This window comes from Hyperoodon ampullatus (genome assembly GCF_949752795.1).
Source record: "Hyperoodon ampullatus genome assembly, chromosome: 8".
NCBI lineage: Eukaryota > Metazoa > Chordata > Mammalia > Artiodactyla > Ziphiidae > Hyperoodon > Hyperoodon ampullatus.
In genome coordinates this window covers 9617453-9632452 of record NC_136921.1, presented here as the reverse complement: position 1 = coordinate 9632452, position 15000 = coordinate 9617453, and the positions used below count along the sequence as shown (strand labels likewise).

Sequence of the window (15000 nt, the reverse complement as noted above, 5' to 3'; positions counted from 1 at the left end):
TCAGTCAGCTCCTTTCCCCAGCTGGGTTCATAAACCAAATGCCCAAGTGGCAAGGATGGAAATTGTTCACGGACTCAACCACATGAGTCTCTTCTTTTCAAGATTAATCTGCCCACTGTCACAGGAGAGGCAATGCTGTCCCCAGGAAGGCGCCATGCTCCAGGGGGTCCAATCAGTAACGAGGTGGTAGGTCAGTTACACTGGACTCTTTTCACCAAGGAGAAGGCAGCGATTTGTCCTCCCTGGATGAGTTACCTATTCTGGGTATGGATCTGCTTTCCTGGCACGCCATGCTCCTTCAGCAACATTGTGTGTAAATTGACCAAATGCCTTATTTTTCCATCATCGTAGCCCATACAAGATTGCTTCAAATGATTTTGCTGAAATAAATTCATTTATTAAACAAACAGACATAAATAAATACGGTAATGAGTACAAAATTTCCTGCTCTTAGCCTATATACTCCACTATCTAGAAATAGTTTTCCTCACGGCTTCTTGGAGGTGCTTAATCCCTCATCAGCTAATGGACAACACTTTACAAGGTTGGAGCGCGGTCTTACAGGATGTAATATATAGTCTCAGTCACTGGCCAGAATGTGGTCCTGTTTCTTCTGTAGCTACAATCAAAGGATGGAAGTGGGAGTATCATCTCTTAGAATCATACATAGTCACCCATGTGAAAACGTATTGTTTCCTTCTCCACATCTTAGGCTTCTAGTAGGTTAGGGATCTTGATAGTCAAAGAATGAATAGTTTCACCTCAAGAACAACAGTGACTCCACTGAACTAGAAATTAAGAGAATGAAGAGTGCTCCCAGGCTCTCTGGGGTTCCTAATGCAACTGAACAAACAGGCAAAAAAAAAAAAAAAAAAAAAAACCACCCAAATAGGCATTACTGTGTTGGCTCTGGTGATTAATCATGTTCATTAGAGAAAAATAGAGTTGCTTGTTCACAGTGGAATTACAGAGAAGTATTTCTGGAACCCGGACCATCCCTGCAAGTGTTTTTTTATTCTTTTTCTTTTTTGGGGGGTGGCTGAACTGCGCAGCTTGCAGGATCTTAGTTCCCCAAGCAGGGAGGGATCCCCTGGGATGGAACCCCTGGCCCCTGCGGTGGAAGCACAGAGTCCTAACCACTGGACAGCCAGGGATTTCCCTCTGTGAGTGCCTTCTAACACTGGCATGTTCGATGGAAAAACTTATTTAAAGAACACTAAAACATCTTCTACCTGAGAGATCAAGAAGTACTCACACCAGCAGGAACCCGAGACGGTTTGGATCACATCAGCAGGTATCGCATCTTGACCAGTTGAGGTGCTGGCTGAGAACAAAAGGATGGTGGAAAGGGTAGTAGAACGAGAAAATTACAAACACAGCTCCTGCTTGTGACCAGTTGCAGAACCTAGGACTGTAGTAGCTCCCCATATTTTCTTCCTCACCCAGTGATACGTACATGTTTAAAAAATTTATTTAATTTATTTATTTTTGGCGGCATTGGGTCTTCGTTGCTGCGCTCGGGCTTTTCTCTAGTTGCAGTGAGCGGGGGCTACTCTTTGTTGTGGTGCGCGGGCTTCTCATTGTGGTGGCTTCTCTTGTTGCGGAGCACGGGATCTAGGCGCGCGGGCTTCAGTAGTTATGGCATGCAGGCTCAGTAGTTGTGGCTCACAGGCTCAGTAGCTGTGGCTTGCAGGCTCTAGAGTGCAGGCTCAGTAGTTGTGGCACATGGGCTTAGTTGCTCTGTGGCATGTGGGATCTTCCCGGACCAGGGCTCAGACCCCGTGTCCCCTGCATTGGCAGACGGATTCCTAACCACTGCACCACCAGGGAAGCCCTGATATGTACATTTATATGTAAACCAATATTTTCCTCTTTCCCTTTCTTCTATTATTTTACACAGGGCAAGTCGGTACTGGTTAACTTTATAATTCTAGGATACAAAGATGAACTGGGATTAACTAGAGGTAACAAACACCACCCAGAGGTTTGTAGTGACTGCTGGGATTTGGTGCGAGTGCGGTGGAGGTGAAGGCAGAGAATAAACGCATTGTCACCGTATGAGGGGCAGTTGCTTTGGGTTAGGTGGAGCATTGCTGCTGCCGTCATTGGGAAGTTTACGTGTGAGAGGAAGGGTCTGTATGTGTGAGAAGAAGCGTCTGTATGTGTGAGAAGAAGCGTCTGTATGGATAAGAACAGCCAGCAGGTTAGACGGAGGAGGCATGCAGTGGGCTGGCTGGCTTCACGCCCGTTTGAGCTCCCTCACACTACACGGAGTTGCCTTTGTGTGCTGTGAAGGTAAGAAAGATAAAAGCTACATTTCATGGATGCCTTTGCAAGTAGTGTCTTGGGCGTAGCCTGGGCTCTGTCAAGTAGACCCAAGTGCAAGGGTCTTGGAAGGAAGATGTGAGCCAGGTGGGGCAGCCTCCGTGCTTTTCCTGCCAGCACGGCGCTGAGGCCTGTGGGGGAGGTTCTAGGGTCCGGTCCAAGGCATCAGCACATCTTTAGGTGCTGAATGTTGGGGAGCAGAAGCAGTGAGATTTCCACTAGAACAGTCTGGGTTTCTTGTTTTGTTTTTTAATCTGACTGCTGGGTTTTTTGTTTTTTGTTTTTTGTTTTGCGGTATGCTGGCCTCTCACTGTTGTGGCCTCTCCCGTTGCAGAGCACAGGCTCCGGACGTGCAGGCTCAGCGGCCATGGCTCACGGGCCCAGCCACTCCGCAGCATGTGGGATCCTCCCGGACCGGGGCACGAACCCGTGTCCCCTGCATCGGCAGGCGGACTCTCAACCACTGCGCCACCAGGGAAGCCCTGATTTTTTTTTAAATTAATTTTTATTGGAGTATAGTTGCTTTACAATGTTGTGTTAGTTTCTGCTGTACAGCAAAGTGAATCAGCTATACGTATACATACATCCACTCTTTTTTGGATTTCCTTCCCATTTAGGTCACCACAGAGCATTGAGTAGAGTTCCTGTGCTATACAGTAGGTTCTCATTAGTTATCTATTTTATTTTTTTTAATTTTTTAAAATGTTTTTGGAATAGACAAAGTCTTTATAGGCGTATAAACAAAGGCAGAAACCATATATAAAAGACTATTAGGGCTTCCCTGGTGGTGCAGTGGTTAAGAATCCACCTGCCAATGCAGGGGGTTCGGGTTTGAGCCCTGGTCCGGGAAGATCCCACATGCCATGGAGCAACTAAGCCCATGCGTCACAACTACTGAGCCTGTGCTCTAGATCCCACGAGCCACAACTGCTGAGCCTGTGTGCCACAACTCCTGAAGCCCACACGCCTAGAGCCCGTGCTCCGCAACAAGAGAAGCCACCACAATGAGAAGCCTGTGCGCCGCAACAAAGAGTAGCCCCTGCTTGCTGCAACTAGAGAAAGCCTGCACGCAGCAACGAAGACCCAACACAGCCAAAAATATAAATAAAGTAATTAATTAATTTTCCAAAAGACTATTAGATTTTATTCTAACCCCGTAAACAAAATTTAAAAAATTTTTAATTTGCACATGTAAAAGCAATAACCCAAACTTTAGAAACAAAATAAGCAACACATGATTAACTTTTTAGAATTATTATAAATTGGTAAGTAAAAGAGTAATAATACCATAATACAAAAATGAACAGAGATTATGAACAATTAGCAAAAGAGGAAATACAAAAATCAACAAAGTTAGACAAAGCAATCTCATAAGTAAACAAAGAAATGTAAATTAAAAGAAGACACCTTTTTAGCCAACTAAGTATAAGGATTTATTTTGCATGATGATGTTCTGTATACACTACTCTAGGAATTATAAGTCAATAATCACTTTCTACAGGATACTTTAATGGTATGTATTCAATTCTTTTTTAAAGTTAAATTTTTAAGAATATACTTTAAAGAAAATCATGTGTTAATAAACATATATGTAACAAGGGTATTTATAGTAGAATTATTTTTAATCATTAGTTATCTATTTTATACATCTAGCTGCTGTTATTCCTGGCTGTAGAGCATTGAACGTTTCCCTCTGGTTTTACTAGATATTCTGTGAGCTTCCTATTGCCTGTACTGAATCCCTCTCTGCTTAAACAGCATAGAATATATTCTGTGGTCTGAAACAAGGGGCCCTGTCCAGTACCATAGGCGTTCCATACAGTTTGGATGGATGGATGAATGGAGGAATGAATAGGCTATTGAAAATTGGGGGGCAGCTTATCTCCACACTATATGGACCACACTATAGTCACTTTAGTTTGTATTTCTCTTTTCTGTTTCTTCCCTTATTGTTGGTTTCTCAACCCGTTGTTCTCTGCTTTCACTGCTCTGCCTCTGATGGCATCAACCAGCCTTCTAACTTGCTGTGTCTCGACTGCTGAGGGCTAAAGGCTGTACACGAAACTAAAACAAATTCTAAGGAAAGGAAGAATGATTAGTGAATGTAGGTCTTTTCTGCAGAACCCCGACGCCTTTCTAAATAGAGCCCAACTGGATTCAGTATTCTGGAGTTGGAGGGACTTTACCATGCCCGTCTGCTTCTCTTATTTAAGTGTTAAAGTTGCCCTCTAATTTTAAATAGTGAAATAATTAGTTCAACCTAATTTTTGTCAGTCAGATCAACTCTCTTTATTATTCACAGGCACAGGGTCTGCACAGATCTTTATCCATAGATAATCTTGTTTCCCACCATTATTGACCTTCCAGCGGCCCATCTGCTTCTTGTGTTTCTTTGCTTCCTTGTAAGAGGAGTCTTTGTGAGTTGCTCCGGGGGGCCATGTCTGGGAGGGTCTGAGCAGGAAGCAGGAGCCTCAGCCCACGAACTCTGACAAACTCTGTGCCGCTCCCCGCCCCCCGCCAGTTTAAAGGAACTGTGGCCCCCTTAATGATCCCCTGTCATGCCTATTCTTTCCACTGCTGGATTTTCACATGTGACGGGAGAATCAGGTTGGTGATGGACTTCCCTGAGCGCACAATTGGCACAGGAAGGATGGAGCCAGGAAGTGTTCTGGGGCCCACATGAGACCCTTCTTTGAGCACATTTCATATTACCGGAGTTATCACTATGCAGCGTCAAATATCCAAGCACCTTTTAATGTTCCTAGTCTTGCATACAGGTACCAAAAAATCATGGCTATCGCTGAGGTCGGAAATAATAAATGTAATGGAAGCTTTAACTTTAGGAAAGATTTGGGGGCATGGAAGCAAGGGATTAGGAAATCTCCTGTTAAGAGTGCTTAGTAGCAGAAGACTGATGGGACTTCCCTGGTGGTCCAGTGGTTAAGACTCCATGCTTCCACTGCCGGGGATGTGGGTTGGATCCCTGGCTGGGGAACTAAGATCCCACATGCCCAGCGGTGCGGCCAAAGGAAAAAAAAAAGTAGCGGGAGACTGATGAACATAGTTGCCATAAATGATGGTGACAATTGAAAAAGTCCTAGTAGGAAATCTTGGGTAAATGGAAGCTGAACTCTGGCATCTTTGAACTTAGAGGGAGGGCAAAGTGGTCTTGTGCAGATATTGGGCCAGAGGGGTCTTGTCTGTCCTTAACTTCATGGCCCTCAGGTAAAGGCCCAGACTGCAGAAGAGCATCCCTGGGAAGGTTATTCCCAGAGAACGGCTCCCTTTACCATGTGTCTGGCAGGCTTGGGGAGCGACTGCCTCTTGTAGGCCATTCTGTTGCATGGTGTGATGTCATGCATGCAGAGGACTCCGAATAAAACATGAGGACGGGACCCTGGCACCAGGAATGTGTAAATTTTAGGTGTGCTGGTTGGCAGTCTCCGAGGGCTGCCTGTCCGCTTCAATGCGGTTCGCTACTGAGTAGCCCGCAGTGAACTAAGGTGTCCGCTGTACAAGCCCGGGGAGAGGTGACTCAAGCAAAGGTTTAACATGAAGCTGAGCAGGAGTTAGCAACGCTCCTCCTCGAGAAACTGCTGCAGCCCTGGGTGAAGATCGGTTGACCACACCATTATCAGCCTGTTAATGTGGCTAACTGGAAATTCACCATATAATGTTGCGTATGTAAACGAACTATATCATGTTGTATGTGTACTGTTTATAACTATGTCACATTTTGCATCTTTTTTTTAAACTCTTTATTTTATATTGTAGTATAGTTGATTAACAATGTTGTGTTAGTTTCGGGTGTACACCAAAGTGACTCAGTTATACATATACATATATCTATTCTTTTTCAAATTTTGCATCTTAAATGAGATCAGGACTTGGTTTATTCCGTTAATCGAATATTGCTTCATCCTTTAGATACTTGTGCACTTGCCTCTCCTCAAAGAGGAAGTTTCTGGAGTCAGAACTGTGTCTGGCACATCTTTGTGCACCCGTGGCATTTCCTCCGGTGTCTCACAGGCAGCAGGAGTTGGATAGTGATGTTGTGAGTGAGTGAACTTTTCCTTAACCCATGTGTGATGTCACCCACCTCTGACTTTTTCCACCCACAGTTGTGCACGTCAGACAAACTGTGGGAGCAGATCGTCCAGTCTGCTTGTGACCACATCACCCCAGACATGAGAGCCTTGGCTCAGGATATGGGCTGGAGACAGATGTTCTTCACCAACAAGCTGCAGCTCCAGCGGCGCCTCCGCAAGAGGATACAACAACAAGGAAGCCAGAGGAGCAGTGAGCTCTAGGGTCACACATTCCTACCTGCGGGAGAGTTGAGGCACAGCTGTGTTTTCCATCTGTGTCCAAACCTCTTCTGCTGCCTTTGATTAAGAACTAAGGTTTTGTTGATTCAAGGAGCCATAGAGTTCTTGCACACAAATGCAGCACACCGCCTCTGCTGGGCTTTGCCCAAACCACGGTCCCTGCCACAGGGAGGGTCAGGTCATGGCCCCAGCACAGGGGCAGCAGGACAGGAGGCGCCCATGCCCTGCCACCCATAAGAAAAGAGGCTTCTGCTGTATGGTAACAAACAATAAATGATTATTAGCAGGTTTTTATTACGTATGTATTTTATCTAGGCGTTGGAAAGGGGAACACGGCTTTTGAATTTTTTCCTGGTGTCTGTCATCCGAATCCATCCATGAGTAGGTGGCTGCGTGTCCCCATAGGGAACTGTGAGGGGACAGGGGCAGCGGGAGACACTCCTGCTGAGTGCAGCTGCCTTCCTGACTCTGCTCCGCTAAGATGGTATTCAGGTCCCCCACCCTCGGAACCCGGGATGCCAGGCTCCATCCCCCAACGTGGACAGCCCCTGACCTGGCCCTGGGACATGGCTGGAGAGAATTCTAGACATTCTGCTTGCAGACCTCGTGCAGAGTCCAACTTCCCAGGACGTTACGTTGTCAAATAAACCCATAAATATTTCTAAGAGAGGTGCGGCTTCCCCAAAGAAATGTGGACAGTTACCGCTATTATAACAGGGATTTTTGGGGGGAGGCTGTTTGATTTTTATTTTATAAAAATGTTATATAAAATTCTATTGTATAACAATGTTTATACAATTTTTAAAGGTTACTTTCCACTTACAGTTATTACAAAATACTGGCTACATTCCCTGTGTTGTACAGTACATCCTTGAGCCTATCTTCTACCTGACAGTCTGTACCTCCGTCTCCCAACCCCTGTATTGCCCCTCTCCCTCTCCCCCTCCCCACTGGTAACCCCTAGTGTGTTCTCTAGATCTGTGAGTCTGCTTCTTTCTTGGTTATATTCACCAGTTTGTTGTGTTTTTTAGATTCCACATGTGAGTATAACAGGGAATTTTAAAAACACAGGCTGTGGGTAACTGAGTGAAAACCCAAGTACATTTTGTATTCTGTTAAGTTGGCAGAGGGGCAAAAGCGGTACAGTTTTAGGGGAGAAAATTCTACCTCCCTGAGACGGGTTATTTAACAACTGTTTTCTTCCTACTTTCTCATGGCAGTTAAGTACCCGGACAAGGCGCTCACAGCAGCAAATAGTCTCGTGTGATTCCTTTTAGGCTACAGAGCAAAGCAGCTCTCAACCTCCCATCACCTTATCACCGCTATGAGCTCTTCCTGCCTGCAGTCTCCACTTCGCTACATAGAAAAATAATGCCCCCCCGACCGCGGGCTCGCCTCCCACTAGAGGAACTTCCTGTGATGCCCTGGAATCTCCCAAATGGTGGGAAGAAGGGGACTCTGGCTGTTCTCCCCCCGTCACTCCTTCTGGAACAGCTCCATAGCCATAGCTTAATGACAGATTCTTTCTTTTCTAAACCTTTACTAAACCTTTTACTAAACCTGGATTCATATCAGATCAGACTTTAACCCCCATCCACACACCCTTAACACTCAGTCTTGGATTTCCAGGGACATCTGTGAAATCAAACGCAGTCTCCTTCCTGGCAGATGAAGAGCCTGTCAAGGTTGTGTCTGGTGGCTGGTAGGCAGGCGGAGAGCCCGTGCTTCTGTGCAGCTCCCACTGCCTCGTTTTGCCCAGAAGTTCCAGACTTCACTCTGGGCCAGGTTTTCAGTGACAGGTTAATACCACGTGTTTACAGCAGCTGTGTGTGTGCACAGCATAACTGGGTAAATACCAAATGACAACCCATTTGTAACATCGATGCAAAATGCCAACAGCTTAAAAATTTCATGTGTAATGTTTTATCAGCTGAGTTCTGAAAGCTTATTGGCATGCATAATAATCTAGATTCAACATGAATCAGTAAGAACACATATATGGCCATTTGAAAACTTACTATCTATATAAAAGATAGTAAGATAAATATAGATGCTAAAAGCTAAATAATTAAAAATGAGTTGTTAATATGTTGGCTACTTTAAAGTAATAGTTAAATAACATAGGTTATTAGATTATTTCAATAATTATTTGTCCTCATAACTTGAGTGCCTTATTACCTTATTATAATTATTTTTACTAAAATAGGAGCAGTATCATCAACCTAAAATCCTGCAAGGCACCAGCACCCTCAGTGGTCTATCATTTTGCCTCTCTCTCCCGCCTCAATCGGGAGGCGATGATGGTTTGCCTCTCTGCCTCTGTTGACAGCTTTCATGTGGACAGATAAATCTGCTTTGTTCATGACATATTTCAGAGTAAAATGTCACAGCATTTTATACTTTTGCCTTTTCTCATCTCTTCACTCAAAAGCGTTTCTACTCGGCTCTCATTCACCATTGTAATTGTAAAAGTAAAATACTGATATTTTCTGATGATTTATATATTTTGCGTTATAAGAACAATCTATTTTTTTTAATTAATTAATTAATTAATTTTGGGGGGCTGCGTTGGGTCTTCGTTGCTGTGTGCGGGCTTTCTCTAGTTGAGGTGAACAGAGGTTACTCTTCCTTGCAGTGCACGGGCTTCTCATTGCGGTGGTTTCTCTTGTTGCGGAGCACGGGCTCTAGGCACATGGGCTTCAGTAGTTGTGGCACGCGGGCTCAGTAGTTGTGGCTCGCAGGCTCTAGAGCGCAGGCTCAGTAGCTGTGGCACGTGGGATTAGTTGCTCCGTGGCATGTGGGATCTTCCTGGACCAGGGCTTGAATCCGCATTGGCAGGCGGATTCTTAACCACTGTGCCACCAGGGAAGTCCAAGAACAATTTATTAACAATAGCAAATGTGAATATTTAATTTATAAACTAAAAAATAAATACATTATACTCAATGTCAACTTCTATTGCTGCTTTTTTTTCCTGTACAGGTTGGCATAGTACATGCATTAAACCTCGATTATATGGAATCCACAATGTTTTGTTTTATTGAGTAGGGCCAAGAATTTAGGTTGTGATTATATTTGGGGGAGGGGCGGGAAGCAGGGGTCGGGTCAAATCACTAGTTACCACTTGTTGCTGTTTTCTGAGCTGCTTGTGTACACGATGGTCATCAGCCTTCATTTATTACCCAAACCAACTGCCCAGTTGCTGAAGAATAATATCAAAGGACCTTACATAAAACATCTGTGCAGCATAGGTTTTTGCTCTGAGCTTTAGTGTAATGACCTCTATCTTCAGTTTGTGTTGTGATATGATACAGTGTGAGAGAGAATCCAAGCTTTTCCACTCTGAACAGTTGGCTTCAACTTGAAATGGATGCCTTTGGTTGGATGCTAAATAGACAGGCTACCACCATACTAAAGAAAGGTGTGCACCTGCAGTTAAAAGCATTCTATTATGTAGCAGGTCATTTTACAAAGTAAAATTAACATCTTAGCTTTACATGTTTATTGTTTTGAAATGAGATCATCCGCACACTGGGATAGCATTCTTTTGCCCTGGCAACATGGAGCCCTCAGGGATGGGACCTATGGAGGACTCGCTGTTTCCTGCTTATCACGTTCCCTCAAACAGAGATCTTCATTCAGAAAAGCTATTTTCCATTGGGAAATCTATTCTGCCCATCCAGAAAGTCTGAGAGCCATAGATCATGGTCACGGACTGAGTTGGAATAACCTTAGGAACAATAATAATAATAGCAACTTCCATTGATTGTCTACTGGTTACCACGAAATAAACAGGTAGTAACCGATTTAATTCTTACAGCAACCCTTGAAGGTAAGTGATGATATTTCTGTCTTATAGACCAGGGGTCTATAAACTATGGCATACATCTAATCTAACCAGCCACCTGTTTCTGTATATGAAATTTTATTGTGCCACGGTTTATGACACACAGTGACAGAGTTAGATAGCCACAATATAGACTGTATGGCTGGCAAAGCCTAAATTATTCTCAGGGAGGGCAAGTTAATTTTCCAAAGGTTTTATGACTAATAAGTGGTAAAGCTGAGATTCAACTCTATACCTACTGAGTCTATGTGCTTAACCACAAACGCCACACCACCTCTCCTTTCAGAGTCAAAACCACGTTTGGCCAGTGGAACTTGAAAAGGTGATGGAATTTGCCCAAGGTCATATTTGAAATTATAAAGGGGAGGACCTTGAGCGTACTATGAGAGACCATACTAATTTAGTTGGCCAGAGGATGTTCCAAGCTTCTGATGAACTAAATTATTGCCTATTTTTCTATAAACAAATGTTGTAAATTTATTTAAATACTAATAAGTATGTTCTTCTTCAAGGCCTTTACATGCTCTTAGGGACAACTGGGGAAAGAACTGAATAACAGAGTGGAACATGGCTCACTGGGGCCTTCCCAAACTCAGTCCTCTCTTCTTCCTGATACTTTCCTCCACTGGGGACCAGGCCTTCCCAAGGAACTCGCACCTCTTTCCACTTCACCTGACAATGGAAGAGGCTACCCAGTGCCAATTTGAGACCTTCGGCCCGACTCTCTCTGTTTTCATTGTTGGAGGTCCACGCAGTTCATCTATAGCATCTTTAATGCATTGCCAGTGATCTGCTCTCTGCCCTGACTCAGTTTCCCTTTCTTAGATGCTGATGGCTCATTAGCTTTATTTATTTATTTTTATTTTTATTTATTTATTTATTTTTCGGTACGCGGGCCTCTCACTGTTGTGGCCTCTCCCGTTGCGGAGCACAGGCTCCGGACGCGCAGGCTCAGCGGCCACGGCTCACAGGCCCAGCCGCTCCGCGGCACGTGGGACCCTCCCGGACCGGGGCACGAACCCGTGTCACCTGCATCGGCAGGCGGACTCTCAACCACTGCGCCACCAGGGAAGCCCTCATTAGCTTTAAAAAAGGGAGATTAGAAATCTCGCTTTCTTAGCTCACAGCTGCACCATCTAAGCCTAAACATGAAGAAAAAGATGAATCAGAAATCTACTAAAAAAGTGTAAATATGAAACAAAATATGACTCAAAAGCTATCTATTCCATGGCTTTATAATGTTAAAATTTTACCTTTTTGGTACCTTCTAAGTTGTGGTATCATTTTAAGAGACGTCATTCAGAGTCTAAAGAAAGAGGAATTGAATATTTTAAATGTAAATGTGATGAGTTCATTAAAAGCCAAAAATTGATTGTTACAGCTTTTCAACCCAGAGAGGAAAAGCCATTGAAGTACCTACCCTGCAGGGTAGGTGACTGTGCAGGGTACTTCATCACAGGAAGTGCCTCTGGCACCCAGAGAAAGGCATGTAAGCCTTACAGCTGACACTGCTGAATGCTGGCTGGATGGAGAGTCTGCAGAAGAAATTACAGCAGCGCCACTTTGTAATGATACAGTAGCTTGTCAGATCAAAGATTTAGCTGCAAACAGGAAGGCTGAGTTAATATCTTCTCTGCAGAATCGTACTTCTGTCTCACAAATGGACAAATCAATAAATGTGGCTGGACTCGCTGTTTTGCTTGTGTTCATCTAGTATCACACCAACTAGACAAAGATCTTTTATGTGAATGCTTGGAAGCAAACACAAGGGGTGCTGAACCATTCAAAATACTGAATAACTTGATTCACTCTTGTGGTTGATCCTGGAGCAGCTGTGTTGAGGTTTGCACTGATGGTGCAGCAGCAGTGGTGGGTGCTGCTAATGTCTCGGCACAAGTCAAAGCCGCGCCACAAAAACGCACCAGAGGTCATTGTATTTTTCATTGCTATGCTTGCAGTTAAATAATGGCCAGATTCACTTAAGGACATCCTTGAGGAAACAGTAAAAATGACCACCTTTTATGAAGTCTTTACTCTTGACTGCACATCTTTTTAATATCCTGCATGACAAAATTGTTACCGAGCCAAACTTGGGTTCATTTGAGTAGCAAAGCCAATCTACTGACAACCCGGTTGTGGTGAAGGAAAGTGCAGTGTTTATTGCAGGGTACCATGCAAGGAGAACAGGCAGCTCATACTTAAAAGACCCCAATTCTGATAGCTTTCGGGGAAGGGTTTTTAAAGACAGTGTGAGGGAGGGGGTCACAGGGTGTGTGGTCAGCTCACACACAGTTCTCTGATTGGTTGATGGTGACATAATAGGATGAAGTTTTGGGAATCTCAGTCATCAACCTCCTGGTTCCAACTCGTCTGGGGTCTACATGCTGGTGGTCAGCATGCAGTTAACTTCTTCCACCTGGTGGGGGTTTTAGTATCTGCAAAACAACTCAAGGATATGGCTTGGGAAATTATCTATAGCCCTTGATGAAGAACTAAAGGTCCTTGACTTTGTTTTATGGCTAACCCATTATTATTTGTGACTTGCTTGACTGCTTTCCTTTCTTTCTGCATTTTCTCAGTTCTCTGATTAAATTTGCTCTTTGGAACTCAGGGAAGGCCTAGCAGGCTAGAGCTTTTTTACAAATAAGACATGAGGGATGTGGGGTGGGGGTGTGTTTGTCCCTGGGAAGGCCCTGCAGGGTCCTGCTTGGTTTCGAAATGGAAAATATGCACAAGGCACATCAGCTGCAAATCGAAGTCCATTGGTTGTCTTGAGGAAAAGCACTTGTGTAACTGAGTTGCAAACTCAACTATGGATTTTTCGTGAAATACCATGTTTATGTTTGGCAGATACATTATTGAAAATGAGGCTGTCACTTCAAGGAAAATAACTGCAGTATTTGTTGCCAATGATAATATTTAAGCTTTCCAAAGGAAATAAGAATTCTGGAAAACTTATATCAACCTCCATGAGCTTGTCCACTTCCCAGGTGAGATATAATTCACATACCATAAAATTCACCCTTTTAAAGTATATAATTCAATGGTTTTTATATATTCAAAAATTTGTGAAACTAACACCATTATCTAGTTTTGTCATCCCCAAAAGATACCATGTGCCAATTCCTCTCTCCTCCCAGCCTCTGCCAACCACTAATATACTTTCTGTCTATGGATTTGCATATTCTTGACATTTCATATAAATGGAACCACACAATTATCACATGATTTTAAAAAATATTGTTTGAGATATGAAAACATTTGGAAGATCTACAAAACTCAGTAGATTAGTATTTTCCAAATTACTAAAGCATTATGTTACAAAATCATAAATGGGCAAAAGAGCCATTCACAGTGCATAACAGGCTTTTAATGTAACGTTTGACAAAAAGTTATATGGTGTCAGATTACGCCGTGCAAATAACCTTTAAGAAATACCACTTGTTTTGTTGTGGTATCAAAAAAAAAAAAACCAAACTACAATGATCTGAAAAGACTATTAAAATAAATACTCCTCTCTTTCCAACTACATACAGGTATGAGGCTAAATTTCCTTCATATATGTCAATCAAAACCATATATCAAAACAGATTGAATGCAGAAGCAAACATGAGAATCCAGCTGTCTTCTATTGTGCCAGATATTAAAGAAACTGGCAAAAATGTAAAAAAATTCTGCTATTCTTACTAAAAAATTTTTTGGAAAATATGGTTACTTTTCAAAAAAATGTTATTTATATTAACATAGTAGGCTCATTATTATTTTAAAATGAAGCAATACTAAATAATTTTTAAAATTTCTCAGTTTCACTTTCTAATATGGTGAGTATCAATAAGATACAGCCTACAAAAACAAAAGATCTTTGGGGGCTTCCCTGGTGGCGCAGTGGTTGAGAGTCCGCCTGCCGATGCAGGGGACACGGGTTCGTGCCCCGGTCCGGGAAGATCCCACATGCCGCGGAGCGGCTGGGCCCGTGAGCCATGGCCACTGAGCCTCTGCGTCCCGAGCCTGTGCTCTGCAATAGGAGAGGCCCACATACTGCAAAAAAAAAAAATGTTGTCTGCATCTTTCATTTGACAAACAGACATACCTAAGGATAGTTCTGCATTCGTTTTATTGAACCTCTCTGTGTCTTTTATATTATTAATTAGTTTCATTTAAACAGGTTACAAGTCTCATCTCCCTTAGCTTTGTTATTGCATCATCACTTCCAGCAATAGCAGCTTCCTCTGCACGCGGGCCACTCGAGGGCAGGCACTTGGCATCAGCCTGCCTTGTTCTAATAGGAGCCCAGTTTACATCTGTTGAATGGAAAGAGACTAGGGAGACAGACAGTGGAATAAAAATACTATACACTAGGAGTGCTCCATGGATAGTAATTAATCAGAATGTCATATGCATAAAAGGAAATAATCAATGTGAGGGAGTCAGGAAAAGCATTTGAAATTGATTGGAGGTGGAGAGGAGTGTTTATCACAATATTACACATTATGGTAAAAA

At 43.3% G+C, this 15000-nt stretch overlaps 1 protein-coding gene across 1 annotated transcript in view; it reads left to right on the top strand.

The window, feature by feature from the left end:
* FBXO36 (F-box protein 36) overlaps positions 1-7042 on the top strand; it is a gene marked incomplete at its 5' end in the record, with an annotated part of 101096 nt that extends 94054 nt beyond the window's left edge. Inside the window, 1 exon segment of the mRNA XM_079710755.1 lies at positions 6447-7042. Within this exon segment, the coding sequence (XP_079566881.1) occupies positions 6447-6635 (189 nt within the window). The 3' untranslated portion in view covers positions 6636-7042.
* Between the last annotated feature and the right edge of the window lie 7958 nt (positions 7043-15000).